The sequence below is a fragment of the Rhinolophus ferrumequinum genome, chromosome 19, assembly GCF_004115265.2.
Source record: "Rhinolophus ferrumequinum isolate MPI-CBG mRhiFer1 chromosome 19, mRhiFer1_v1.p, whole genome shotgun sequence".
In the NCBI taxonomy this organism is placed as follows: domain Eukaryota; kingdom Metazoa; phylum Chordata; class Mammalia; order Chiroptera; family Rhinolophidae; genus Rhinolophus; species Rhinolophus ferrumequinum.
Window position 1 is genome coordinate 2573579 of NC_046302.1, and position 26887 is coordinate 2600465.

Sequence of the window (26887 nt, forward strand, 5' to 3'; positions counted from 1 at the left end):
AACCACCAGGCCATGCTGCACTGTGCCCTGCCCCACCAGAAGTCAGTGCAAGAGGCTAGGGACACTCACGACTGGTGAACGCTGCAGTTGTAGAAGACGAAGTCCACGGATGCAAACTTCTTGCCAGTTTCCTTAGACTTCAGGTACAGCTTTACCACCCGCTGGTCTCCTGCAGGGAAGTACAGGCCCAAGTCACCAGGGCCACTCGATGTCACCTAATCCAAGATCCCCGCATAGGGCAATCCCCGAACAGGAAAAGACCTTGCCAAGGACCCTCCCAATGACCAAACGCACAGGCCCTGGTCGCACCCCAGCCCCTCTGGCTTGCGGACCCGATTACACTGGGTGGGCCCCCTGCATCTTTGCAACTGTGGTCCCTAACTTCTGTCTACACTGCCCTGACGTGGGCATCTTCTCCTAACCCTGCCACCCTCCTCAGTCACCATGTGACATCCATTCATTCTCCATCCCCAGTGGCAGCCCACCTCCCCAGCAGGAGGCCCCTGTGCTGCCCAGGCCCAATCATAATGTGCTCACCCTGGCCCTGAGTGATGGGCGCCACCTCCCCAGCAGAGGGCGAGTGGCAGTGGATGCGACCGTCCTCCAGGACGCTCTCAGACTCAGTGAAGTCCTCAAAGGAGCAGTTGACTCCGACCGAGAGATCAGGCACGTTCCAGGCCTGCAGTACAAGCTATGGCAACCAAAGCAAGAGGTGTGGGTGAGCAGGGTCTCGTCATCCCACCCCGTCCCCCACCCATACTGGGTGGCCACACTCACCGGGACCTGGGACACGGTGACAGAGACATTGCGAGGCTGCACAGTCAGCTGCACACACTGCAGCAGGTCTGAGGCGAAGCGCTGAGGCTCCTCTGCCCTCTCACAGGCATCCTGACGCGAGCAGCTGCGGGCAGCGGGGGCTGGGCTTGGCGCAGGCACGGAGCCCGCATGACCCAGCACCTAGCCCCTGCTTAGCAGGGCCAACCCGTGCACTCGGGGAAGCCCACCAGCTTCAGTATACCCCATTTTTACTGGGGTGGGCCTGGGCTGGTCGTCACTCAGCAGGTCCCAGGAAACCACCAAACGCAGGGCGCCCTGCCCATGGGAGGCCCAGACGAGCTTAGAGCGGAGCTGTGACCAGCTGAGGCGTACAGCAAGGCTGTGTGGAGCAGAGACCTCCTGCCCACCCCTCCCCCCACCGGGACTCACATGCTGTGCAGGACACACCAGCCGCAGTGGGGGTCCCGAGAGCCCAGGCAGAGCTCACATGACGTGTACTGCACACAGCTCTCTACCGGCACTCGCACCACCTGGCAGGAGGGGGACTCAGTGTCAAGCCCCCACAAGGCCCATCCCAGGGACCCTTCCAGCCTCACCTCCTTGGCACCACTGTGTGGCCCCCCGCCCCACACTCGAGGGATGCCCCCATCTCGGGACTTCCTCCTGCTTGGTCTGTTCGAAAGCCAGTCCTGGGTGACACTGCCTTGGCCGAGCCAGGCCTCTCCTTTGGGAGTCCAGGGTGGCGGCGGCCAGGGAGCAAGCAAGCTTGTACAAGTTAGCCACCCAGAGATGAACCACCTGGTCCAGCCAGAGTTACTTTCCCATCTGTCTGGACTCCAAGCTTCCTGAGAGAGCCATGGCTCATCGGTCCCAATCCTAAGCAGAGAGGCAGGTTAGGCCCCGCTCACCTCAACCCCGCCTGCTTGGCTCTGAGGTCCCCAACGAGGTGGAAGAACCCAATATCCAGAAGGGGCAGAGGAGAAGCAAGAGCTACCTAAGAGGGAAGGAAGGTCTTTCCCACCTGTCCTCCTTCCCATCCCTGCTCCCAACTGCCATGGGGTCACCAGGTCGAGCAGAAGGGCAGAGGCTGGCTACCAGTAGGCCAGGCCAGGAACACAAGCACAGGGCCTTGAAGAGCTGGGCCAGGCCAGTCACCGGCCGCATAGAGGTTCCCACCACACGGAGTGCTGGGCCAGGCCACAGTCTGAGAACTCCAAGCCCCAAATGCATGCCCCAAACCCTGCAATGACACCAGTATCCTGATAACGCTCTCATTCAAATATTTTCTCTCGTGGACATGAAGTCATTCAGGGAGGGGTGGGACTTCAAATCTGGCCTAAGGGAACCTAGGGTCAGCATGGACAGTGTGGGCCCATGGCGGCCATGCCCAGCTCCCCAGGGAAGGCCCACCCACACACATCTGGCAATGCAGCACCCACCTGCTTTTCCGTCATGGCGTAGAGATACTGGCGGTCAGGGCTGAGGACCAAGTCACGCAGTATGGGGCTGCCCTCTTGGGCGACCACACTCTCGTAGGCCAGGGCTGGCCGGCCACCGGGGTTGGCCAGGTCCACCAGGATCTGTGGCAGTGAAGGCCTGAGTGAAGCTGTGCTGATGCGTCTGTGCCTCAGCTCTATGCCCACTGAAGGTGAGGGCCTGCAGCCCCTCCCCCAACAAACCCCAAAGCCCTACAAAAACAACGCCATGGCACCCACCCCACCCCAAGCAGCCTACACAGGACAAACAGCATACCGGCAGGCTGGTCCTAGCCTAGCCCTTTCATCAGTCAACAGAAGCCACAGCCCAGGGGTGGGGGGGTCTCTGGAGGCTGGAGACAAGCACAGCCCCACACCCCCCACCCACCACCGAGCTGTGCAGTCATGCCCAATGCAAAGGTGGCAGGCATCCCTGCAAGTGCTTCCCTGGGCCAGGCTGGGCCTCCCAGAGGACGGGATATTTGTGGCGGAGGGGAAGAGGCAGCAGGGGCCTGAAGGGAGCATGGGAGTTTCAAAGCACCTGAGAAGTAAGACCCCAGGAGCCGGCAACGTGGGGAGCCCACAGTGTGAGTGAGTGTGAGGGAAGGAGCCCCAGCACATCCTGGAGTTGGGGTACACCCCAAGAGAAGGGATGGCGTCTTATCAGCATGGAAATATATTCCAGATACCAACTAGGCGTTAATTAGCCAGTTCTTCTCTGAACCTTGCAATGGTACAAGTATTTTTAGTTACTTTTACCAAACAAATGTATTTAATTAACAGAGACCCAGGGGGCTTTCCAGAGATGGGACTCGTGGGGCAGCTCAGCCCGTCTGGGCAGGCTGCCAGGGCACAGGGCAGCAGGCCCTGCTCAGGCCCCTCCCTGCTCTTGAGGGCCAGCCCACCTTTCCACCTCTACCTGGGGGGTGGGGAGGGGTCTGGGCCAGGGCTCAGCCCAGTACCCCTGCTTTGCACCCCCACACAGAAGGGACAGAGTGGGCATGATTGACTGGGGTGGGCTGTGGGGCAGGCGAAAGCCCCTGGCTCCTGACTCAGACCAGCTCCAACAGAGGCTGGACAAGGGTCGCCAGCCAGGATGGGGTGCTGTGTCTCTAGGCCAGAGGCTGCTGGCAATGAGACAGAGGGAGGCCGCATTCCTGAGAGCTCAGGGCCACCCCCACATCCGCTCAGCTGCCTCCCTGCCAGGCGATCAGGCTTAAGTCAAACCAGACCCAGAAGCAGAGCCTAGTGCTGGACAGGGGCAGCAGCCCTAGGTTGGGCCTGTCGCTGCCCAAATAGGTCCAGCCCGGCCTCTGAGAGCAGGGTACCAGGTGAGGGACCCCCAGCCTCCGAGCCCCTGTGGATGGGAACTGCATGGGAACTGGACAGAACCCATCCTGCACCGAGCTGACTCCCACAAACCTTCTGCCCTGTTTGGATGGGCAGCCTGCAGGCAGGTGCTGCTCACAGGGAGGCTGAGGTCAGTTCCTTGAGCCCGCTGGACCCAGGAGGGTCATCAGCCACAGGGGAGAGCCCAGGCAGCCAGGAGTCTCTGGATCCACACTGCCTCGGCCCAAGCCCTGGCTCAGACACCTCTCAGCCATGTGTTCCCAGTAGGATGCCAAACCGCTCTCTGCCTCAGTTTCCCTACCTGTCAAATGGGAATGACAGCCCTCCCCACATCAAAGCTTTTCTGAGAATTAAATGAGGACCGAGCCAGTGTGCCAAACAGGGAAACACAAGGTAGCCAGGACCCACAGCAATCACCAACCCCCAGCAGCCAGTCACATAGGTCTGGCAAGGCCAGCCTGGACAGCAGCCAGAGAACAGGAGACAGAAGGATGGGGCAGGGCCCCAGTGCAGACCCAGAGCTCCAGACCTAGTCTCAACCCAAATGATAGGAATCGAGACTTTGGATTTCTCCCCAAGATCTAGCTCTCCCCTGCCCCCATCCCTGAAAGATGCCTCTAGTCGTACCCAGAAGCCGAGGCAGGCCTGACCCCATGCCACCCAGTGCTACGGCCCCTCCCCCAACACCCCCGCCTGGTCTCTTTCACCACAGAACCCCTGCCTCTAGGGCCTTGACAGAGGACACTCTCGAGGTATCTGCTGAATAGGGACACTTGAGGGGCCGCAGCCTCTCCCACCCTGACCACCAGGGGCCACATGGTGCCAGTCCTGCCCCCCACCTGGCCAGGCCTGCATGCTCCTCCCCTCTCACAGGTGAGAGCAGGGGCTGAGGCATGGATGTCACGTGAAGGGGCGACCTCCACCCAACAGGGTAGAAGGGAAATGTTGCAGGGAAGGTCACATCCAGGCGGCACACCAGCTCTAAGGCATGGCAGGGGGCAAACAGAGAGTGGGCCTCCTCCCTGGGGTCCTGCGGAAGGTTGGAGAAGGGAGGCAGGCCATGCCTGGGAACCAAAATGCCCCACCCCCGGGGCCAGCAGCATGCCGACAGGTGGCACCCAACAGCTGCAACAGGGAATTTGCACATCCAGCTGTCCATCCACCATGCACCCATCTGTCCACCCACCTGCCCCCAGCCCTTAAACACACACAGGCAGGCCCCAGGGAAACAGGGCATTTCTGAAGAGCACAGAGCAAGGGGGGCATTGGGAGGCACAGCCCATAGACCAGAGGGTACATGTGACATGCGTGACAGGCCCCACGTCGTGCACTGAGTAGCCATGGTCCAGGCTTAGCAGGGCCCCTGCATGCACACATGTGACATTCGGAGGGTCTGGCTGGGAATAACCAGCCATGGGGACATGCGTGCTACGTCCTGGACAGTTTTCAGGCTATAAGGCTTGTGCAGTACAGACAGGTAAATTGAGGCTCACAAGGGCCCTGGACTGCCAGCTGCACGTGGGGACACAGAGTCTGCCTCAAAAGTGGGAGGAGGGATTCAGCATGCCAACAGGAGGACATTCCAGGGAGAATGGGAGTGCAAGGCAGGCACAGGGCCAGGTAACTGGTAGGACCTCAGGACACATGTCACTGGCAGCACATGTGCCAATGCCACTCCCACAGCTGTCCACTCTAGAGCCACCCACCTGGGAGCGACCCATCCTGGGGCAGTTAGGCCTGCAGAGCAGACAGGAGACTTCTGGAGTCCCCTGGTATTCCCCCTCGCCTCCAGCTGTCATCTGTGTGCTTGGCAAACCTTTTCCCCCAAACCACCAGAATCTTCCACGACTGGCCGCAACTGCCCTCCCTACCATCTCCCACCACAGAAAACCTCAGGGCCCAAACCCAGCCCTGCCCACAGAGGTCCTTCTGCCATGTACCCTTCCCCATTCCTGCTGAGAAGGAAGCCCTACCTCCACACAGGTGGCTTCAGTGGAGCTATTTAGCTTCCCTGGGCATGCCTCCCAGGCCGCTCCAGGCCTGGGGACCTACCCACCCAGAGGGCCCAGAGGCCATGGGACACAACCACCCAGCCTCTGCCCAGGCTCTCCAGCCCTATCCACTTCTCCCCCAGTCCTCCTCATCCCTCTGTACTGGGGAGTCCTTTGGATTCCGAGCCAAGGCACAAGAGCTGTCAGCACCCAGGGAGGGACCAGGCCCTGGCAGCCTCTTGGAAGTGGGGCCAGGTAAGGTGCTGATCAAGGGCCAGGCACCCACCACCACCACCACCGTGGGGCATCACCTGCCCTCCCCAGATGGGCCAGGGAGCAGGTTCACCCCTTCACCCCCAGGTCCTCGCAGAGGGAGTTCTGCCCAGGGCCAAGGGGAAATGGCTAACAGCAGGTGGGTGGCCCCTGGCTCTGGAGGCCCCAGGCTGGCCCAGACAGCTGCCCCCGCGCCCATCACTGCACGACCCTGGCCAACTGCTGTAGGCAGGCAGCTGACTGCTCAGCCAGGTCAGCTGTCCATCCAGCCCAGAGCTAACAAAGGGTCCATTCTCCAGGCTGAGGGCAGGCGGGGGCACCAGGGAGGATGTCTGGGCTATCCAAGTTGCTTGCCAAGGCCGGCACGCGCCCCAGCCGCCTGGAGGCAGGGGGCTGCCCAACTTGGCCAGGAATAGGAGAGGAGAGAGTTCCCTGCCATGTCCACCTCAAGATGGCAACCCTCATGTCCCCAACTGTGAAGTGGAGTTTCATTGACTGAGCTGATTCCTGGTCTCCAGATGGGGGTGGAGGTGGGAGGAATAGGACAGGGCTGTGGGGAGCACAGGCAGAGGATGGGGAAGCAGCCAGCGAGCTGGCCACTTACAGGGCTGGCATCTCACAGGCTCTCCCCTCCTCCCATAGGTGCAGCTGTCAAGCCTGTTCCCAGACCCCTCCTTACCCCCTCATGGGCTGCCACAGGATTCTCCCCTCATCTGGCTGGGGTCAGGTTCCAGGCCTCTTCCTGAAATGGCTCTCAGAAAGGCCAGGAAGAATTTGATACTGGAAAAGCAATCAGCAATTTCCTCTTGGCAGTAATTGGATAATTAAAACATGATTTGCAGGAGGCCGGATGGCTGTAATTGGGCCAGACACACCTGGCAAGGTGTGGGGGAGGGTTCCAGCAGTCTTGTCTTTCCCACTCCAACCCGCAACACACAGAGAACAATAGGGGCCAACCAACACAAGCAGTGGTCCTCCGTGACCCTCGGTCTCATCTGCTGACAGACAACCACCTCATAGTACTAACTAAAAATTCAGAGAAGCTCAAGGTGCCAAAAGTTGGGGAGGCCAGCTTGCTGGAAGCTGCCTGGAGATTGGGCCCCTAAGGCTCAACGCTCTAGTAGGGCAGAGGTGCACAGCTCCCCTGAAGAATCTTCCCACTGTTGTAGAGACTGCACCAAGCTGGGTCACGAGGTAGTGTACACTGCATGGTTTTCCATCACACCTCACTGGCTGTCCTCAGCCGGGAAGTGGCCAAAGTGCCTACTGTAGCCTGAGATTTAACTAGCACCCGGTGCAACCACTAGTGAAGTGGTAAGCAGCAGTGACCATCTGGTCTGACGTTCTTATCTCAAACCCCAAAGCTGTCCACTGCCCACGCCGTCATCCATGATTCCAGTGCCCCACAGCTGGGCCCTCACAGACCGACATCACCCTCACGACATCCACCCACTGGGTCCCCAGCATGAGCAGGTAGACGCAAGCCCCTTCCACTTTCTCAAAGCCACCACAGTCCTCTGGCTCCCCGCCCCCACCCAGGCCAGCCCTCCAAAGCCTCTCTCAGAATCTTGCGGGACATGTCCCTGCCCCCATTACGCTGACCACTGCAGGGTTAGCAGTGAATTGCCCACCACATGCAGCATAAGGGGGTGCCCGAGGCACCACCTGATGACGCTCCTTCCTCAGGCCCTCCTCAGTTCCCAGCATGCACCCGAGCTTTGGCCATGCTGTTCCCTCCCTCTGTAACACCCTTCCCAGCAGATTCCTCAGTCCCCTAGGCTATTCCAGCCTCTGTATCAATCTTGCTGTGCTGCCAAGGGTTCCCACACCCTGACCCCCAAAAGGACGGATCCTGGAGGGCAAGGCCCTATTTGCTGAGTGGGAAGCGAACTGCACATTATGGGCAGTAACCTTGGGCCCTCCTGAAGCTGCCCCCACCAGGCTTGCCACGGGCCTGGGCATGCTAGGAACTGAGCACAAGGTGGCCACTGCCGGCCTGCACCGGCAAATGTCATTCTTATCAAAGGTGCCCAGGGGCCCCTGCTAGGGCTGAGGCCTGATTAGCCAAACCTCATAGGGAGGAGGGCCTGGAGTGCAGGGCCTGGGGCAGGGCCCTCTGTGCTTGTCTGTGGGCAGCTCCACTAGCCACCATCCAGTGGAGAGCAGACGCAATGCTCATGTGGCGTGGACTCTGGGACAAGGGCCTGGGACAGCACTAGACAGACCCTCAAGGTGAACAAGAGGTCCCTGTGCCGTTCTGGCTCAGCCCACCACGGCCAGCCATGCCCAGGAGAACCAGAAAGAGCAGGACACACAGATGTCCACAGGGCACCATGCAATGCCATCCACAGATTTTAGAGATGACTGCCCTTAGTGGGCAGGGGCGGTGCACCCACGGGATCCACAGACATAGCAGCTACGACAGGAAGCAGGCAATCAGGACAACTTGACTCCCTAACAACAAGCCCCCAGAGGGATGAATGCCACCAAGACCAGTAACCTGCCACGTGTCTGGCTTCATGCTGACCGATCACCCTGCCAGGCACTGCCACATATCACCACCTAGTCCCAGAAACACCTGGAGACTCAGGATGAAAAGACAACAGAAATGCAGTGCTGAGCTGCACACAGAAACTCATGCAGCAGCACTGCTGTCACAGACCCACGTGGAACACACCATGCCCACCCAGAGCAGAAGGACACCACGCACATATATACAGAATACATGCCACTACCATGACACACAACCAGCCCTGGCTGCCCACACAGCAGGACCAAGTCTCAAAAACAGAACAGAAGACAAAAGAAGATGTGTTTGTGTGGCCCAAGCCATAAGTCCACAAACCAGCAACACAGCCGTAGGGAGGACTGAAGTCAGCCAGCGAAGTGACCCTTGCGGAAGGGGAGTGACTAGGAGCCTCTAAGGGGATGAGGTGCCTGGGGTGCTGTCGGGTGACACTTTGCAGGCTGCCCGCCCCTGGCTGTGCACTATCCTGCAGTACATCACCCTTCAGAAGAGGACCTCAGTCACAGAGTAGCCACGCACAGGACCCCTGGCACCTCTCTGCCCCACCCCCACCTCCACCCCGCATTACAGGCAGCAGGGTCCATGTGCTTAGAGCGCACGTGTCAACATGCCGAGAAAGCCTACAGGCCCACAGAAGCCAACAGTGCTGGCTGCCCCTCAGAGCCTCTGTAGGCTTCTCAAGGACAAGTTGCTAGAAATCAACACCATCCCCCAGACACACCAGATGCAGATCCACGGGGCCGCAGGCATCAGGCTGACGGGTTGGGGTGCCCAGGGCTGCTCCTGGGACCAGCACCCCTATCCCCCTGCCTCTAGCCCCACCTACCTCCTGCACAGACCTGGGCTTTGTGGGGCAGATGTACCAAGCAAGCTTTTGGTCCAGGGCAAGGAGGACCTGGCACAGGGACCCTGACAAGAAGCCTGCATTGGCTGCCACAGCTGCAGAGACTTGAGACAATCGCTCCACAATCTCAAGCAGCGCCACTTGACTTTCAGGATCTCTGAATTTCAGAATCTTGTTGCAGGGGTAGGTGGTGCTGAGGGAGTGGGAAGATGCAATCAGAGGGAGTCTTCTGGAGGCATGAGGGCCTCTGGAGAGTAAGAGGTGTCCCTGTCTCCACAGCCCAGGCCCAGAGCAGCACACAGCAAGTGATCAGCAACCACGGGCAAAATGATGCCTGAGGGCAAGGAGAAAAGCAGCTCCAGATACTGTAAGGCCCGCGAGCACAGGGACAGCATCCCAGCCAGCCTGACCAGGGCTCTGGGGTCGAGCATTGCAGCCACAGTCCTTGGTCTCTCCTCTGCACAGGGTTCACTGCAGAGGAAGGAATATCAACTCACCCATGGGCCTCCCAACAGCCCCCAGGAGGCAGGGCCTCCCCAGTGTGGAGGGAAGGAAACCAAGGACCCGGGAGGAGAGGGCTTCACCTCTGGACAGGTCCAGCCCCAGCGCCCAGCTGGACAGCTGTCCCTTGGGCCCCATTCCGAGGCCCGGTAGCCTGGGGGCCCAGGATGCCATGGCCCAGATCCCCAGGCCACCAACTGGTAGGACACAGCAAGCTTGGGTTGGCCCACAACGCTTTCTAAAAATGTGAATTAGTTGCCAGGGCTTAACAATCAAGAGCTCTCACACAAAGTATGGATTTCCAGGTTCTCTTGAAAAACCAGACGCTCAGGCAGACAGGACTCCTGTTCCCGCCTGGCACAGCCACCAGGACAGGCAGGGCCCTATCTGCCCCAGTCCCCTGGGCTATTGTAGCCCCTGTATCCATCTCCCTCAAGACCTCTGAAGGGTTAGTCCTGTCCCCACCTTTGTGTTGCAGAAAGGGAGAGTCATAAGCCACTGAGCTGGGAAGGGGCAGGGTGAGCACCCGCTGGCAGGGGTCCAGGGCCTGTTCTTTCCCTGCTCACTGCAGATACCTGCGCAGTGGACTGCACAGGACTCAAACCAGGGCTTGCCCATGGGAGCTCCTGGAGGGCCCAGGGGGTCCCTGGAGGCCATGGGAGAGTTGGGGAGCTAATGCAGAGCTGGGGCTCTGAGGGGGACGTCAGCCCAGGAGGATGGGCTGCCTATGTGGGGGGAGCAGGTGGCGGGCCAGGTCTCTGGGGAAGAGCTGGGGAGTCAGGGGCACCACCAGCCAGCCTTTGGCAGCTGAAGTTGGCAGGTCTTAAATTAATTGGCTACAATTTGATACAACGTTTGGAGGAGACTGGCCCAGGGCCCACCACATCCCTGGAGCTCCTCAGTGCGGCTTCTTAAAGCCCAGGAAGGACCAGACCTGGGGAAGGTGGAGTGTGTCAAGCACAGCAGGCACTGCCTCTAGGATGGCAGTGTGCAGGGGTCCCCAGGGCCCAGATTCCAGCATGGGGTGAGGACAGGGCAGAAGGCAAAGAGGCAGTGCCCACAGCATTCACACTGTGGCCTGGGCCAGCCTCCAGGACACGAAGGGCCCAGTACTCCTAAGGCCTAGAGAAGTGGCAGCCAGGCAGCCAAGTAGGGGGTGCAGCACAGCACTGAGCCAGGCTGAGCAGAGGGCACTCAATCGCCCCAATCCCTGGACCACAGCCTCCTCCACTCCAGGGCGGGATGAGGCGGGAGACCAAATTCTGCTGCCATAGGCCGGGGCCCAACCCAGGAGGCATGTGCCGGTAGGGTGAAGGCTGGAGGCCTAGTGTGGGGTCCTGGCGGAGGTCACGCAGCTGGGCTGGGCACAGTGGGACTGGAACCCCGGCCGAAGTGCAGATGAGGGGGGCATCCTTGCCTCCCGACCCCACTCTGCTCTAAATCCCCACCTGCAGACGTGCCCCAGGGTGGGATGTGAGGCTCGAGGGCACACAGATTCTAGGAAATCAGGAGGCAGACAGGGCAAGAGAGCTGAGCCTTGGGAGCTGGAGCCGAGCCTGGTACCAGGCAGCTTCTGGCTGATGTCCTGGGCTGTGGAAAGAAAGAGTCCTGCAGGCTGGCAGCTCAGGGCAGGAGCAGGTGGTTAGGGGGCTTTTGAGGGAAGGGCTGCCCTGGACCCCAGGCTTACTCAGATAGTGAGAGGGTCATTGAAGTAGGAACCCCCATTTCCTTTCCTCCACGGATGCACACAAAAACAGGAGGAAGGCTGCAGTCCCAAGTGAGGACCCTGGAGCCAGTAACTCTGGGCACATGCCTCTTCTACCTGCATGCCTCAGTTTCCCCATCTGTCAAGTGGGTGATAGGGTTTCTGTGAGGACTCCATGAGGCATCACCACACAGGCACTCCGAGCCCTGTATGTCCTAAGGTTTTGGGCCTGCTGGCACGTCCTCTCTCCTTCCTCACGCACTTGAGGAAACCATGGCTCGGAGAGGCTAGACAGCCAGCTCCAGAACACACAGCTGGTGAGGGGGAGAGCTGAGACCATGCCATGCTCAGCCATTTGTATGAGACTGGGGTGTGAACGATTGGCCAGGAGATGTAACAATAACGCAACAGCCTGTTGAGATGCCTTCTACTTAGCCAGGGAGACGCAGATTGAAAGGGTACAGGTGGCAGGTCTAGGAATAAGGCAGGGGCATGCCTCAAAACCAAAGTGACAGAATTCCCAACTCACAGACCAGCATGGCTGACCACACACTCAGAAAGGGCACCACCCATTCATGTGCAATGTGCGGTGCCCAGCAGAGGATTCCGGGATGGGAGGAGTTGGTACCCAAGTCAGGGCTCTGGGAGGCAGGGATGGGGGCAGGAGGAAGGGAGGGGGACCTCTGGCTATGGTTCCTCATGCCCAGTGAAGTCTTTTCTCATGGATGGGACCAAGCCCACCCCATGGTCTACATGCTGGGCCTCGGTTTCCCTTCTGTGGGACTGGGCAGGAAGGCGGGAGAGCAGGACCAACTAGACTGAAAAGCTCCCACCCAGACCCCACCCAGATGTGGCCCTGGGACACAGAAGTGAGGAGGAGGCAGGGAGGCAGCAGGAAGCAGGGCTGGCCTAACCTGTTCTCCCAGCCTTGCAGGGTGGCCTATGGGCACAGACAGCACCTCAGACAGATGCATGCCAGCCCACCAGCCATCAAAAGGGGCGCTCTGTGGGATGTCTCCAAGAGGCTTTACCCAATGGACCTGCCTCAGGGGGAGGTCCTCTGGCCCCTGCCAAGCACAACCTGCATGACTCACCCAAAGGGGCTCCACTGGCCCTCTGCCCCACTCCCCCATTCCCATGTGCCCTCCCTGAGGCAGGAAGAGGGAGTACATATGGGGCGGTGGCCTCACCCTTGGGAAGAGAAAGGGCCCTACATTCAGGCCAAAGGCAGTAACCCCAACACCAGGGCCAGGGGGTGTGGGTGTGGGGCACATGAGAGGATCAGTTCTGAGGGCACAAGGGGCTTGCCTGGAAGATGGTAGGATCTGCACTGGCCTGCCCCCCACCCCCCCTGCCCGGAACTGGGCAGGCTCTTAGACCCACAGTCACTGTGAACAAACCCCACGGCACCGCAGGGTGGCCTTCAGTCAGCAGCTGGGCGTCCGCTGCCGCAGGGCCACCTCGGCCCAGAGCCCACACATCCTGGCTCACAGGGTGGGGAGGTGTCCCTTCTCAGAGGTCACGGAGCCTGTGGGTGGTGGGACATGATTCCCAGGGCACTCATGATTCAGAGACAGGGAGACCCCTTCTGCACGCCCTGAATAGGGGCTGAGAACAGGCAAGGCCCTTGCTGGGTGCATGACAGGCAGCTGTGTCAGCAGCAGGCCTCAAGATGGCTGTTCCGTCATCCAGCAGGCCCTGCCGCTGCACTGACCCTCTGGGGCTCCCAGGCAGCCTCACCCTACAGTTGCCGGGGGAAGTCCCCCCACAGCAGGCCAGCCCTGCCCTGCTCTGGTCCCCACCCACCCACCCACCACGTTGGCCTGACCGCAGGGCAGCTCCCTCCATCTACCCCTCCAGGAAGCCCTCCTAACCCAGCTCTGCAACAGCTTCACTCAGCCCCATACCTGCTGCTGAGAAGGAAACCTGGAAACACCAGAGCAGGCCCTGCCACACAGTGCCCCCGCTCGCACCCCGAGGAGCCCCGGGGATGGCCCTGAAGCTGCTCCCTGTTACTCGGCAGTCACCACACTCCCCTCACAGCAGCCAGCGGTGGGGGGCGGGGGAGGGCACTACCCTTGCCCTGACCTTGGCCTTACTGCCCCCTCACAGAGGGGGCCCTCCCGCGCAGCAGTGCTGCCTCAGCAGACACTGGATCTCCGAGAAGAGAGGGGTCCCAGGCAGGCACGCCTGCCCCCACCACACGCTCACAGCCTCCCCAAGTCATTGTGTGTCCGCGGAGAGCAGGCCCAGCAGCTGGGGCCCACTGAGGTACCCTGGCCCCGCTCTGCCCCTCGCCAGAGCCCTCGAGGTCACGGGGCCTAGGCCAGGGCAGGCACAGCACCCACCTCCTCATGAACTGGACCTGGCCTCCCAGTCCAGAGCAGCGCCGTGTCCCGCTCCCAGCTCTGTCCACCCCCTCACCCCACCCCACCCCTAGGCGGCCTGACCTTTCGGATGCGGCCACTCCGCGTGCCGGTGAATACAACGGTGCGTCCCCGATAGTCATAGGCGGCCACAGCAGTCAGGCCATCCTCCTTGTCCACAAAGAGGGGTGTGCCCTCGATGGTAACCGTGCCGCCCAGCGGCTGGTTGAAGTCCTGCCCGCAGAAGTCGTCATCGATCTGCAGGGGCTGTGGGACGGGAAAGGTGAGACCCTGGCTGCTCAGCCTACCCCGAACACCTTCTCCCTGAGGGTGCGGTCCTCACAGCAGGATGTGCCAGCTCAACTGACTGGAGCAGCCCACAGCGGCTCCTCAGGGACAAGCGCATGGCTACACAGAGGGGCTGTGGCCCAGGGCCCCACTTGCACAGATCTGGGGGATCAGGGACACCTAGACCCATTCGCTAGGTGAAGAAACCAAGGCTCCTTGAGTCTGCCCGAGGCCCAGGCAGGCTCAGCATTGCACCCACTTCTCACGTGCACAACTCACACAGGCCGCACACCTAATCGGGGTGGGGACAGGGAGCGGAGTGAGGGAGGCAGCCTGAGGGAAGGCTGGGAAGCAGCCAACCAGGGGCCAGGCCCCCCGCACCAGTAATGGCTGCACAGAGGGAGGGATAGCCACTGGTGACTGTGGGGTACAGGAAGGGTTTCTTCAAGACAGGAAACAGGGGTCACACCTAAAAGGCAAAGGGAGGGACCCAGCTAAGGAGGTGACTGAGGTATAAGAAGCAGTCAATGATGTGAAGTTGCAGAGAGGGCCAGGGGACAGGGAATGGGGGTGGGGTCCTCCAGCACAAGAGGGAGGGGCGGGGTGAACGAGGCAGGTTCTAGGTGGATGAAAGGGGACAGATGGTTTGCAGGGCGAGGTCACCAATGAGGCAGGGCCACCAGAGCTGTGAACCAGAAGGGGGTGGGTAGGTGGGGCGGCAGGGTTGGGGTTGGGCTGGGGTCCTGGAGTGGCTCCAGAATGAGGAGTGGCCGGGGGGCCATGAGGAAAAGGGAGTGGAGGGAATGTGCAGAAGAAGTGGGAACAACGTCCAGGGAAGGGGCAGACCTGGGGAAGGGCCTCAGTGTCTATATCGGTACAACACAGACAAAACACCTTCCTTGAAAGGCCAAGGGGACGATGAACACTACGTCTGCCTCGCACACCTGTGGCCTCGATGGGGAGGGTGGCTCTGTCATAAGGCCACTCTCCGCACACCCAGGAAGGGCTCGAGGGGGCCCTTGCTATGCCACCCTGCCCAGCGTCACTCCCAGTATAGACACGGGAAAACAGGCCAGAAAGGGGATGGCTTTCCCGGGCCAGCAGCGAGTGGTGGGCAGTAGCAATGGGGATGAGGCCTGGCTCTAGAAGGCCCTGACCTAGGTGAAGTCCTGGCTTTTTCACGTGTGACCCTGAACAAGTTCCCTTCAAAGCCTCGGGTCATCCACAGAAAACCAGTGGCTCCTACCACCTGGCCACATGCAGAAGATGCCCCCTGGAAAGCAGCTGGCCTGGCCCTAGGCCGGCCCCATTGGGGCCTAGACAGTTACTGAGCACCCAGCACCTGTGAGCTCAGGCCATCCCAGTGCCAGGGCTGGCGTCGTCAGCTCCCACTGCCCGGTGAGGGCAGATACATAGCCAGGAGCCCAGGACAAGGGCGAGCGGAGACTCTCAACAGGGCACTGGGCGAGTCAGTGTCTGGGGCCCACCTGACCCTGGTCTGGCTACAGCTCTGCCTCTTACTGGCTGGCTGTGTGTTCCTAGGCAAATCACCTCACCTCTCGGAGCCTCAGAGACCTCATCTGTAAAATGGAGACTAGATGAGGCTGGTAAGCACTTGGAACAGCGGCAGGCATGTGGTAAGTGTTCCGCCCAACGTCCACAGGGCTTTATGGACTGGTGAACACAGTCTCGTCCTATCTCCTAAAGGAATAGGACAGTACCGGCCTGGGAGCAGGCTCCAAGGCCAACACTACGGGGGCAGCCTCAACCCTGTGGGAGACAATGGGCCAGTGGCAGCACCTGGAACAGGGCAAGTGTTGTATAGGCATATGGTTGGTGGTGCTGCTACTGTTTCAGAGGAAAACAGGGCCGCACGAGGCCAAGGCTGCTGACGGCGTGAGGCCGGCAGGGCAGGAGCAGCCCCCCATGGCATCGCGGTGCTCACTCACCGAGTTGATGCAGCCCAGCTCCTTGTTGAGCAGCCAGGGCAGTGAGAGCTTGCCCTCGCCACGGTAGCAAGATTGGATGCGCTCCTTGATCTTCTCCTTGATGGCCCTGAGAGTGAACAGGCACAGCGCTGACTCCTTGGGAGGCTTCACGCGGTTCTTCTGGCCCTGGGCGAACACAGTGAAGAGCACGTCCTCGCTGTCAGCCAGGCCTAGCTGTCGGGCCAGGGCACGGCCAGGCCGGCTCAGGTAGGCATCTTGCACCAGGCGGTACTCCACCCCCGCCTGCTCGCAGCCGATGGGGAACTCAACATATGAGTAGAACTTGGGGTCGTCTACACACAGACGCACAATCTTGGAGGTGAAGAAGTGCTCGCCGGCGGCATCGGGCGAGGTCAGCTGTGTGTCCAGCTGCAGGGTGAGGTAGTACACAAACTGCTCGCTGCGAAAGCTGTACACATAGTAGATGTCAAAGGCCGGGAACTTGGACAGTGTGTCCGAGGGAATCTTGAGCTGTGAAGACACGAACTCATCCTGGTACACAAAGCTGAACATGTCGGCGTCCTCCTCGTTGGCCATGAGTCGGCGGCTGGACAGTGTGGGGAAGTACTCGGACTTGCCATCGATGGGTGTGCCCACGAAGAGCTTGGCTTGGGCCTGGCCCGGTGGCCCAGCGATCAGCACACCTGCCATACTGCCGGCCTCACGCACGCTTGACAGGTAGTGCTCCTTGCGGTGGTGGGGCTCGCCCAGCTTGAAGAGGTCATCCAGTCGCAGGAACTGGCAGATACCCTGGGAGGCGCTGCCACAGGCCAGCAGGCGGTTGGCAGCGTAGTCCAGCAGCAGCAGCTTGTTGACGTTGTCGGTGCTGCCCAGACCATGTGGGCACGACTGCACACTGGGCGGGGGGTAGCACTTCTCGTTGTCCTCCACAGGGCCCGTCACGTGGGCCCGCAGCAGCGTCAGGTTCCCCGACAGCTTGTAGATGCGGTTCACTGCACCCACGTACACCTCACCCGTCTGCTCATGAACCACCAGGTGGGTGAGGCCCCAGTCGCTGCTGGCAAAGGAGCGGAAGGCAGGCTGAGGGTCTCTGGCCACCTTAGGCACACCGGCCACGGCCCGCACAAGCCCCAGCACAAGCAGCAGCAGCATCGGGAGCACCTGTGGACGCGGATGTGGTAGCGGCATGGCGGGCCGGGGCCTCCGGCCGAGGCGCTCAGGTCCTGCAGGGACGTGCATCACGGGGTGGGGAGCCTCAGCCCTGCAGGGTGAACAGCGGGAGAGGGTGTGAGTGTGGGTAGGGCCTCACCCCTGGGAGGGCAGACACGCCCACATGCCATCTCATGAGCTCTCTAGAGGACCTGTGCACGCTATACCTCCAGGGGCACGACCTAACCCTGGAAGGGAAGCCAGAAGTCCAGAGAGAACATCTCCCCGGCCTGAAGCCCTGCAAGCAGCAAGGGGTGCACCAGGGGTCACCAAGACCAAGCCTGTGACCCCCACATGTAGCACAGGACACCTGTTGGGCCACCAGACATGCTCCATGAACACCTGGGCCTGCCATCGCTGGCCAGCCAGAGAAGAGAAATGGACCCAAGAACAAGGGGACGGGTGGAAAGGATTTGAGGTCTAGACTAAGAGCCCTCACCTCCTGACTCAGGGCCTCCTCATGCCCGACAGAGTAAGACACCCCGGCCCAGCTCCAAGCTCCCAGGGCAGGTGACAACCTCTGCCCAAGGCACTGGGGAGACATGCTCCCTTGCGTGCTCTGGACAGTCCTCCTCACAGGCACCAAGCCATGGCGGACTAGGACACTCAGGCCCCCCGCCACAGGTAGTGCTTCTCGGGGCAGGCAGAGGGCAGTCTGAGTCACCTCGGCCCTGGGGACCCTCACCTGCTGACCCTGGCCCAGCCTCTTGCCAGACCTCAAGCCCCTGTACCCTGAGGACTGATCCAGAAGCCAAGCTGCGTGCACCTCCCACCTACCATCCCCACTCCCAGCCAACCGGTGCCCCCCTACCTGCCCCCACCTCCCACCCCCTGAGCTCTGACCCCTCCGAGGCTCCCCAGTAGACTGCCTCTCAGCTCCCCTCCAAAACCCTCAATCCAATTCCAAGGAAAGAGGAATTCCTCCAAAGGGAAGGGGGGGGGCTCTCAGCCCTCTGCCCCTCAGTAGTGGGCCTCTCTCCCCAGTCTCCAATCCCTCTGCACCCACCCAACCCCCAGGCTCACCTCCACCTTCCACTCCTCCCCTCCCCCGTTGCACTCCCAGCACCATTCACCCTCATACCAGGCCCCAGGATGTCTATGACCCTTATCTTTGCTCCCCAGGTAACACTTACCCCTAAATCTTCCCCAAGCTGCCCACCCCTCTGCCACCTGGACCACCACAGCATTTGGCCCCCTCCACTCATGTCTACTTATAGCCCAGTCTCTACACAGTAGCCGGGCCACTTTTCCAGACTGTATGTGGGGTTACCAGCCACCCCCCCAATCCTGCTGTGGCCCCCCTTCCTCTGGAAAAGTGTCCCCACAGCCCAGAAGTTGGCAGTAAGGCACTGAGTTAAATTCAAACTCTGTCATTGTAGCCACGTAGCCCTAAGGGGGAGGTCACCCCTCTTTCCCAGCCTCCGTTTCCCCATTTGTAAAATGGGGATGACAATGGCTCCTCTCTCACGGGCGAAACGGAGAAGGTCAGGACACTCCCACAAGGTGCCATCAGCAGGAGTCCCACTGGGGCCTCTACCCAACTCCTGGCTGGCGGCTGACCACAGAGATGCTGGGCCCCAACTGCAGGCAGGTGCTAGTGGGGTCTGCACATATTTCTGCTCCCAGACAATGCCCCTCATGAAGCCTGGCAGCCCCGTTTTATAGGTGGGGAAGCTGAGGTCAGTCCAGGCTGGGAGCTGGCCACAGGGCAGATGCCTGCCAGACAAAGACCAGACGTGTCTGGGCCGCCATGTGTGCCCTTCCCCGAGCCCTTGGACTTGTTGTTCCCTCTTCTGGGGCACTCCTCCCTCCCCTGCCCCAACAGCCCGGCTTCGTCTCAACTGCCTCCCCTCACCTCCCAGCTGAAGACAGCAGCTGCTTCCTCAAAACCAGTCACCCCATTTAAATTTGCTAACAGTTTTGTTATTTATTGTTTCCAGACACTCTCCCCGCTATAATGGCAGTTCCCTGAGAGCAAGGCCTGGCTCTGCGGTTTGCCACAGTACCCCCAAAGCCAACCCCAGGACCCAATACTTGCGAATGAATGCAAGAATGAATGGATCCTGGGCAGCGCAAGACCTCACCTGGCCGACCAAGTTCCCTCACCTCATCCTCTCTTCCCACACTCCCTCTGTCCAGGGAATGCCCACACCCACTGCTCAGGTGGACAAACTGAGGCTCGGGAAGAGAGAGGGGTTAACCAGGATTCAACCAGCAAGAGAACCTTGAGGATCTTTGCCCAGACATAGCCCCAAAACCTACAGTCACCAGGGACCTCTGCTGGCAGCCAGGAGAGGAGTCCCCAGCCCCTAACCCCCAGCCTCCAGCTCAGGAGCCCAAGGCAGACCAGTAGGCGGAGAACAGGCTCCTCACAGTGGCAGTGGGGCCTGGACTGAAAGCTGAGTGCATGTGAACTCCAAAGAAAACATGAATCACTCACCGTTTATCAGTTCAAAGCAGACCTGCAATTACCAGGGGCTGGGCTCTCCCCTCTTCAGGGATAATTATACACGTCTTAATGCAATCAGGGGCCCTACTTTTTATATTAAACAGGAGGGACCCAGCTGAAAAAGCCACCATCCAAACTCAGGCCTGGCCCTGGGCCCACTCCCCCTGCCCCCAACAGAGGCTTCCTGGTAAAGAAGGGACCGGCCAGAGGCATGGGGCTGCCAGCTAGGAAACGGGGATCAGGAACCCAGGGTTGGCTCCTTCATGCCCATCATTTCACAAGGCCCAGGAAAGACGTCTGGGTCACTGCCCCTATCTTACTGATACAGGGCCCAAGGCTCAGATAGATCCAAGGTCACCCAGCTAGTCCCAGCAGGACAGGGACGGAATCCCAGGCTCCTACAGAGACCTGGATGACCAACAGACCTGCTGGGGCTCGACTCCCACGTGCCTTTGGTCTGCCCAGGAAAAAATGCATTCATTCCAAAGCTGCCTGAGTGCTGGGAAGGACCACGCTGGGTTGGAGGAGGAGAGCACCACACCTGCAGTGCTCTGTGGCTGGGAGGGAGCAGAACAAGCCACTGTGGTCTGAGGAGGCTCCCCCAGGGGGCCTTTCCACCTGTTCTAGAAGGACCAGGCACAGTGGGAGCTGGCATGGGAGGGGGCATCCTGGGTGGCAGAGCAGCAAGAGCAAAGGCCTGGGGGTGGAACCTGCTGGACAACGCAGAGAGGGCAATGGGAATGACCGCAGCTTCCTGGCTTCGGCATGAGAAGCAGGCTCTGCTGGGGCCCAGTCAGAGCCAGACTGGGGAGTGAGAAGCTGAACTGGCGTTAAGTGTGTGAATGGGGGTGAGCCAGGGAGAGAGAGGCCAGGACAGAGGCAGACAGGCCTGGTATAGCAGGCACCATTCCTGGACAGGACGGGCTCAGCTGTACAGGAGAACATGGAGAGATCAAGGTCCCGCGCCCCTCTCCCAGCCACCACTCCTCCTCACCCTGAGAAACAAAGGCCCTCACTCAGCCCTGTTCGCAGAGGCAGAGCCCAGGCCCCACGCCTCAGGCTCTGGATCCTTCTGGGGCTCAGACAGGTTAGGGCACCGGCAGGGAGTGGGGGACAGAGAAAAGACACTGCCATCCTGCCCAGTGGTGCCCCATTGTCAACCAGGACAGAGAGCCACCTCTGTCAGACCCCTGCCCCCAACACAGGCCCCGGGAGGTGGTACTGAGACGCCCTGTTCTCCCACCAGACCAGTCCTAGGGGCCCAGCACCGGGAAGCATTACAGTCCTGCTTCTCAAAAAGTGCCCACCACTTGATCTTCCCTAGAAGTGGTGCCCTCTCCTCCTATGGCTTGCTTCTTAGACAAGGGGACCTTCCTGGGGTATCAAAAGATGCAGGCAAGGACCTGGGGACCACAGCAAACCAGAAAAGAGCTGTGTGCTTTGTCCACGGCACCTCACTTGTCCCCCACCCCCAAGCACACACCTCAGCCACACAGGGGCTTGCCAGACCTCCACCCATGCTGTCCCCTGCCTGAAACGCCCTTGCTAGGCCCTGAAGCGGAATCACTGGTTTTCCAGTCTGCTTCTGGCCTGGGACTGGGTGCTCCTCAAGGGCTGGGCAGGGTCTTAGCAGTCTCGTGCAACACCTGGTCTCTCCTGTGTACCCCAAACGGGTAAGGAGCTGAAGGTACCTGGGTCGTGCTTCACAAGGGCCAGAGGAGCAAAGGCTGAGCCCCACCCCCCTGCCCAAAGCCAGAGAACCGGCCTCAGCACGGAAGAAGGGGAAGGACCCCAGGCTCAGGGGGCAGAGGCATGGTCCACATCCCACCCCTGAACACACACACCCCTTTCTTTCAAGGGGCGTGGTCCCAGCACCCCACAGATCAGCTAGGGCTGCTCCAGTCTCTAGGCAGTCATTGCAGCCCCTCTCACCCCCCTTTCCCGGGCTGCACCTGGGATCTCACAGAGGCCAGGGTCCTCCCTGGCGCCCTGCTCCCCCTTCCCCTTCCCGGAGGCAGTCCCGAATCAGCCCCGCCGCCCCCAGCTCCGGTACACACCAGGCCCGGGCCAGGGACTATCCAGGAAGCAATCGGAAGCCTCCGAGGGAAGCAAGCTGACCCTGGAGAGGCCCTGCGAGGGGGAGGCCTAGGAAGGCCCGAGACAGCGGGGCGGCCTCCCGGGCGGCACCCGCACCGCCCCCTCCCAGCCCGGGTGCGCGGCCCAGCGGGCCTGGAACGGACATAGCGCCCATTTCCCAGCACCCGGGGCCAGAGGGGCCAGGGGCGGGCCTGGGACCCGAGGAAGCGGCTCTAACTTCCACCCCCGCGCTCTGAGGGCCGACCAGGGGCGCAGCCCCGCATGCCCTCCTTTGGCTCCCGCGGCCTTGCCCGGGCCTGCCCAGACCGGCCCAGCCCTACCGGCGGCCAGAGGTCCCAGCCGCGGTCCAGCCTCCGGGCTCGGCCTGGGTATCCGCAGGGCCCTCCCAGTAGGGCCGCCTCAAACTTTCTCTCCTGCCTTAGAGGAGAGAGCAGCGCCAGCCCTAGCCCCGCTGCGCCGCCCGGAGCGCTGCCCGGAGGAGCTCGGAGGGCCGGGCCGGCGGGGAGGCCCACGGCGCGGGGCCTGGGGCTGGGTCCGACCCCCGCCGGGCTAGGACACGACGCGTTCAGTACCGGCGCCGCGGCCGCGCCCGGATACACGCGAGAGCCGGGCCGGAGCCGCAGGGACACAGGGACACGAACGCCGCAGTCCTCCGCGTACACCCCTTGCCCACCCGGCCTCACGTCCGCGCACCCTGGGCGGCTCGACCGAGGGCGCTTCCCACCCGGCGCGCCCCCGGCCCGAGACCCCCGCCTGTCCCGCCCCGCGCCACGGGGAAAGTTGCGCTCCTACTCACCGGCTGCCCCCGGGCGCGCCTTGCCGCCGGCCATCGCCGCGCTCCGCCGCCCGCCCAGCCGCTGCTTGCCCAGCCGCCGGGCCGCCGAAGCCGTACAGGCCGCCCAGGCCGAGGCCGCCGCCGCGCCGGGGCTCCGCTGCGTGGCCGCGTCGCCGCTGCCCAGCATGAATGGGGAGCCGAGCTCCGCGCGGCTGCGGACTAGCCTCGATCTCGCCGCCTGCGGAACGCCTGGCCGCGCGCATGCGCCGCCCGAGGCCGGGGGGCGAGGCAGGGGGGCGGGGCAGGCGCGGGCGTCGGGGGCCGGCAGAGGCCTCCAGAGGGCGCTCTGCCCCGCGCCGCACGCCCGCCCCGGCCCACCGCGCGCCTTCAAACGGTGATGCAGCAGCCTGCTGTTAGTGGCTGGGCGCGGGGTCTGCGGCGGGGCGTCCCCGCGAGCCCCCCGCATCCGGGCTGACCTGAGCCTGCGTCCCCAGAGGCCTCCGTGTGCCCGGGTTAGGAGCACAACCTCCATTCACGGAAGAGTAAACAGGCCGGAGGAGGGAAAACACCCTACCCTGGGTCATGCGGGACTGTGGTGTGGGTCCCCCCACCTCTTGGCCTTGGCGATCGCATCTGTTAGGTGGGATGGATACCCTCGCTAGTGAGCAAAACGGCGCCCTCTGCTGGCCGGGCCGCACAACACCCTACATCCCTCAAAACCTCTCAGCTGCGCATTCACAGACCCAGACGCAACCCAGAAGGAAATTTCCGTCGCCGAGTCCCGAGATGGGGCGTGGCAGGACATGAATCCAGGCCGTCCGAGCCAGAGGCCGGGCGCGCCGCGGGACGCGGGTATCGGGGGCCGGGGCTGTCCACCGAGGGCGCGAGGCCCCGTGGCCCAGCAGGGGGCATACAGCAGTCATTCGTGATGGTGCTTGCCTGCGCGTTCTCAGAGCCGCCCAAAGGTTGGGGCGTGGGGACGCCTCCCCACAGAAGGCCCCGTGGAAGGTGAGGCGAGGCGCAGGAGCACCTTTAGTAGAACCGAAAGGACCAGAGAGCCTCGCGGTTGAAGGGTGAGCTGGGTAGGGGAGAGCAGCAGAGCACGGAGAAGCTCTCTTGCTGTGTGAGTACCTGCCTGTCATCCCCACAGAAGAGGAAACGGCTACAGTCCCGGGTAAGGAACACGGCCGGGCGCAGGGGTCCCTCCCCCCTCGCCCCTCCCTCCCGCCGTGCAGCCCCTAGCCTAGTTTCTAGGTGAATCCTTCCCTTGGTTTCCTTTGGGTATTTGAACATGCTACTTTGCTGTGATTGTGGGGCGGCGTAAAAAACGCGATCTCTGGGCTGTGTGGGCCCAGCAAGGCCGGGTTGCTGATGGGCAGTTTGTTTACTCTTTGTTATGTCTTAGCAGGTGGTGCTAGTCATCTTTTCTCCTGCTGATGAACCAGCTCCCCAGTTTGGGACCACTGTGCAGTGAGCTGTGATGGACATCTTGTGCAGGCTCTTGGAGGCGGTTAGATCTGATGCGCGGCTAAATCATCAGGTAGCTGAGTGTTTAGCTTTGATGGGCACCCCAAAGCAGTTTTCCCTAGTGATAGCCGGGTTTGCAGTCCCAGCAGCAGTTTGGGTCCTGGCAGCCCCCATCCTCGCCTACATTTGGTACTGTCACTCTGGAGTTATCTATCTGGTAGTATGCACCGATTTATCGTTGTGGTTTTAATTTGCATGTCCCTGAATAAGGGTGAGCATCTCTTTCAAAAGTTCTGTTTACTATTTTATTGAATAAGCACTAATCTAGCTAGTGCTGACACTGCACAGGGTTCTGCTACATTTTAAAGATGGGTAAACTGAGGTGGGAGAGGTGAAGTGGCTTGCCCAAGTTCCCTAGCTGGTAGGTGTCAGAGCTGGGGGGCTACTTCTCACAGTATATTTCCATGGCCTGTGGTCTCAACTTAGCCACTGTACTACACACACACACACACACACACACACACACACACACGCCTGTGAACCAGACCCAAGTACCTGCCCTTCCTTGTGAACGTCTGAGCCACATACCTAGCTTCACATTCTGGAGTGGCTAGTTAAGGTGCAGCGAGTCCCATCTGTTGCCAAGACCCACTTTCCTCATCTGCGAGATGGAGTCAGAGACCCCTCACTGAAGCGCGGTGAGGAGGCGTGAGTGTGAGCACCACAGTGGGCCTGAGAAAATGTCTATTCCCTGCTTCCTGTGTTGGCACCAGGGCTGTCCCCACCTCTCTGACTGCTCCTTGACAGCCTATCCTCTGTGGGTCCACTGAGGCAGGCACTGCACAAGACCCTTCTCACTCTGTGTTCCACAGTCCCAAGAGCCAGGGCTGCTGCTTTGCGTTCCAGCCCCCCATGTCTATTGTCTCCCCGAGGGGCTCAGGAGGGCTGCTGGGCTCTGGGTGGTGGCCAAGCTCACACGCTCACATCCTACAGTCGCCCCACCAAGAACCTCAGTGTCCCCCAGGGCCCCTGCATCCCCCAAAACATGTTATACCAGATTATACCACTACCCTCTATCCCCACTTTGTCCCCTGCTCCTGATCATGTCACTTTGTCCTTTCCCCAAAAGGTGACGGGTGGCAAGTTCTTTCCAAGATGGAAATCTGATTATGTAATGCTCGCGTATCATGCGTGACCATCAATTCCAGGAGGGCCATAGACCTGAGCACAATGAGGAAAACTGCAAGACTTTTAGAAGACAACAGAGCAAATTAGCTTTATGACCGTGGGCCAGGGAAGATTTCTTCAATGAAACATCAAAAATAAATAAGAATCAATTTGAGTACCTTAAAACTGGTTATTTTTGTTCATTAAAATTACAGAGTTCAGTAAGAGTTACAAAAGAGGAAGTGGCCAGACAAGCCAAGATTTAGGAAAAGATATTTGCAACACACATATATTTGACAAAAGATGCATACCCGGGCTTTAGAAGGAACTCACAAGAATCAATAAGGAAAAGACAACAACCCAGTAGGAACATAGGGAGGAGACAGGCAGTTTGTTGAAGAGAAAATGGGAAATAACGTACTCCAATGAGCCAAGTGTGGTGGTCCCCACCAGGTGGAGCTTTGTCTGACCTTCCCTTAGTGTGTTTGTGTGTGTGTCCTGATGCTGCCTTCCAAGGAGCCTGCCCCAAGTACAGATGAAGAGGAGTGAGGTCCAGCTGGATTCGCACCTGGGTGTGTGGCCCTGGTGCTCCTCATCGTGCATGATGGGGGCAAATGAGTCAACAGGACAGTTTGGGCCCTTCCTGTCTGGTCTCCTCTGTGGTTTTGCTTCTGGTTGCCAAGTAGTTCAGGAAGGCATGGGGTTGTTGAATGGCACAGAACAATTCCTAGGTAGAGCTCTGATCAAGGTTTGAGAGGAGGTTCTTTCAGTACCTCCCAGTGTTCCTGCCATGCAAGCAGCTCCAGGGGCTGCTTCCGCCATTTGGTAACTCAGAGCTTTGCTCGAAAGTAGACTCAAGGGTGCCTTCTTCCCTCCCCGTCACTGATGGGTGAGGAGGACAGGGGAGGGAGCACAAGGGGTCCTGGGCACCCGAAACCCCTGCGGGACAGCCACTGATCCCAGGCCCCTGGGCTCAAAGCTAGGGTCACCCTGACTCCTGCCTGCCCCTCGCCCCACATCAAAACTGTTTCTCATGTCTCTTACTCCTGTCACCTCCTGCCCCACAGGTGTGGAGGCCTCCTTAGTCACCAGCTCCCACCTGCCCCTCCCCGCCTTGCTCTCCGCACTGTGGCCAGAGGGATCTGAGAGAGGAGAGAGTGTGGAGACCCTCCCTGTGCAGACCCTCCAGCGGTTCCTTCAACACACAGAATGCTCCATCCCCGCACCCATATGAGTACAGACATATGCACGTGTGCATACACACTGGCGGAAGGCATGGAGCAGGTACTCCCTGGCTGTTCCTCGACATTTGGTGGGCACTTGCCTTGGGCCGGCCCTGAGTGTACAGCACCGGGAGTCATCTTGGCTCTTCCTCACGCACCCCTGTGGGGTTGGTGCTGTCAGCCTCAGCCCACAGGCTGCCACTGTGGACACAACGCAGTCACTGCTACATTCTAGGAGCCCACTCTAGCTGCTGGATGCAGAGGGGGTTGGGGCGCCTGTTCAGGAGCCAGAGCCATGCCCACACCCCAAGCCTTTGGCCCACGGCTCTAAAGCAGGAGGATAGGAGCTCACCCAGGTGCAGACACTCTGAAGAGAAGGCCACTAGGCCCACCGTGGCCTCCTCCATCTGCCAACCCCTGCCCTCACCAGTCAGGCGCTGTTGGTTTCAGGACA

At 60.7% G+C, this 26887-nt stretch overlaps 1 protein-coding gene and 1 long non-coding RNA gene across 3 annotated transcripts in view; one reads left to right on the top strand and one right to left on the bottom strand.

Moving 5' to 3' along the window:
* Positions 1 to 22640, bottom strand: part of PLXNA1 (plexin A1) — a 60016-nt gene extending 37376 nt beyond the window's left edge. For both annotated transcript variants that reach the window (XM_033087151.1, XM_033087150.1), the window contains exons 1-8: positions 22598 to 22640; positions 16047 to 17307; positions 13894 to 14076; positions 2217 to 2357; positions 1207 to 1307; positions 778 to 901; positions 538 to 691; positions 70 to 169 (exon numbers count right to left, since the gene is read on the bottom strand). In XM_033087151.1, the coding sequence (XP_032943042.1) occupies positions 70 to 169; positions 538 to 691; positions 778 to 901; positions 1207 to 1307; positions 2217 to 2357; positions 13894 to 14076; positions 16047 to 17285 (2042 nt within the window). In that variant the 5' untranslated portion in view covers positions 17286 to 17307; positions 22598 to 22640. The remainder of the gene's footprint in view (positions 1 to 69; positions 170 to 537; positions 692 to 777; positions 902 to 1206; positions 1308 to 2216; positions 2358 to 13893; positions 14077 to 16046; positions 17308 to 22597) is intronic.
* A 516-nt stretch (positions 22641 to 23156) lies between these two features.
* On the top strand, positions 23157 to 25380 carry LOC117011659 (uncharacterized). Its single transcript, XR_004421049.1, has 3 exons — positions 23157 to 23750; positions 23985 to 24116; positions 25173 to 25380. It is a non-coding gene; the product is annotated as an uncharacterized LOC117011659 (long non-coding RNA).
* The last annotated feature ends 1507 nt before the right edge of the window (positions 25381 to 26887 follow it).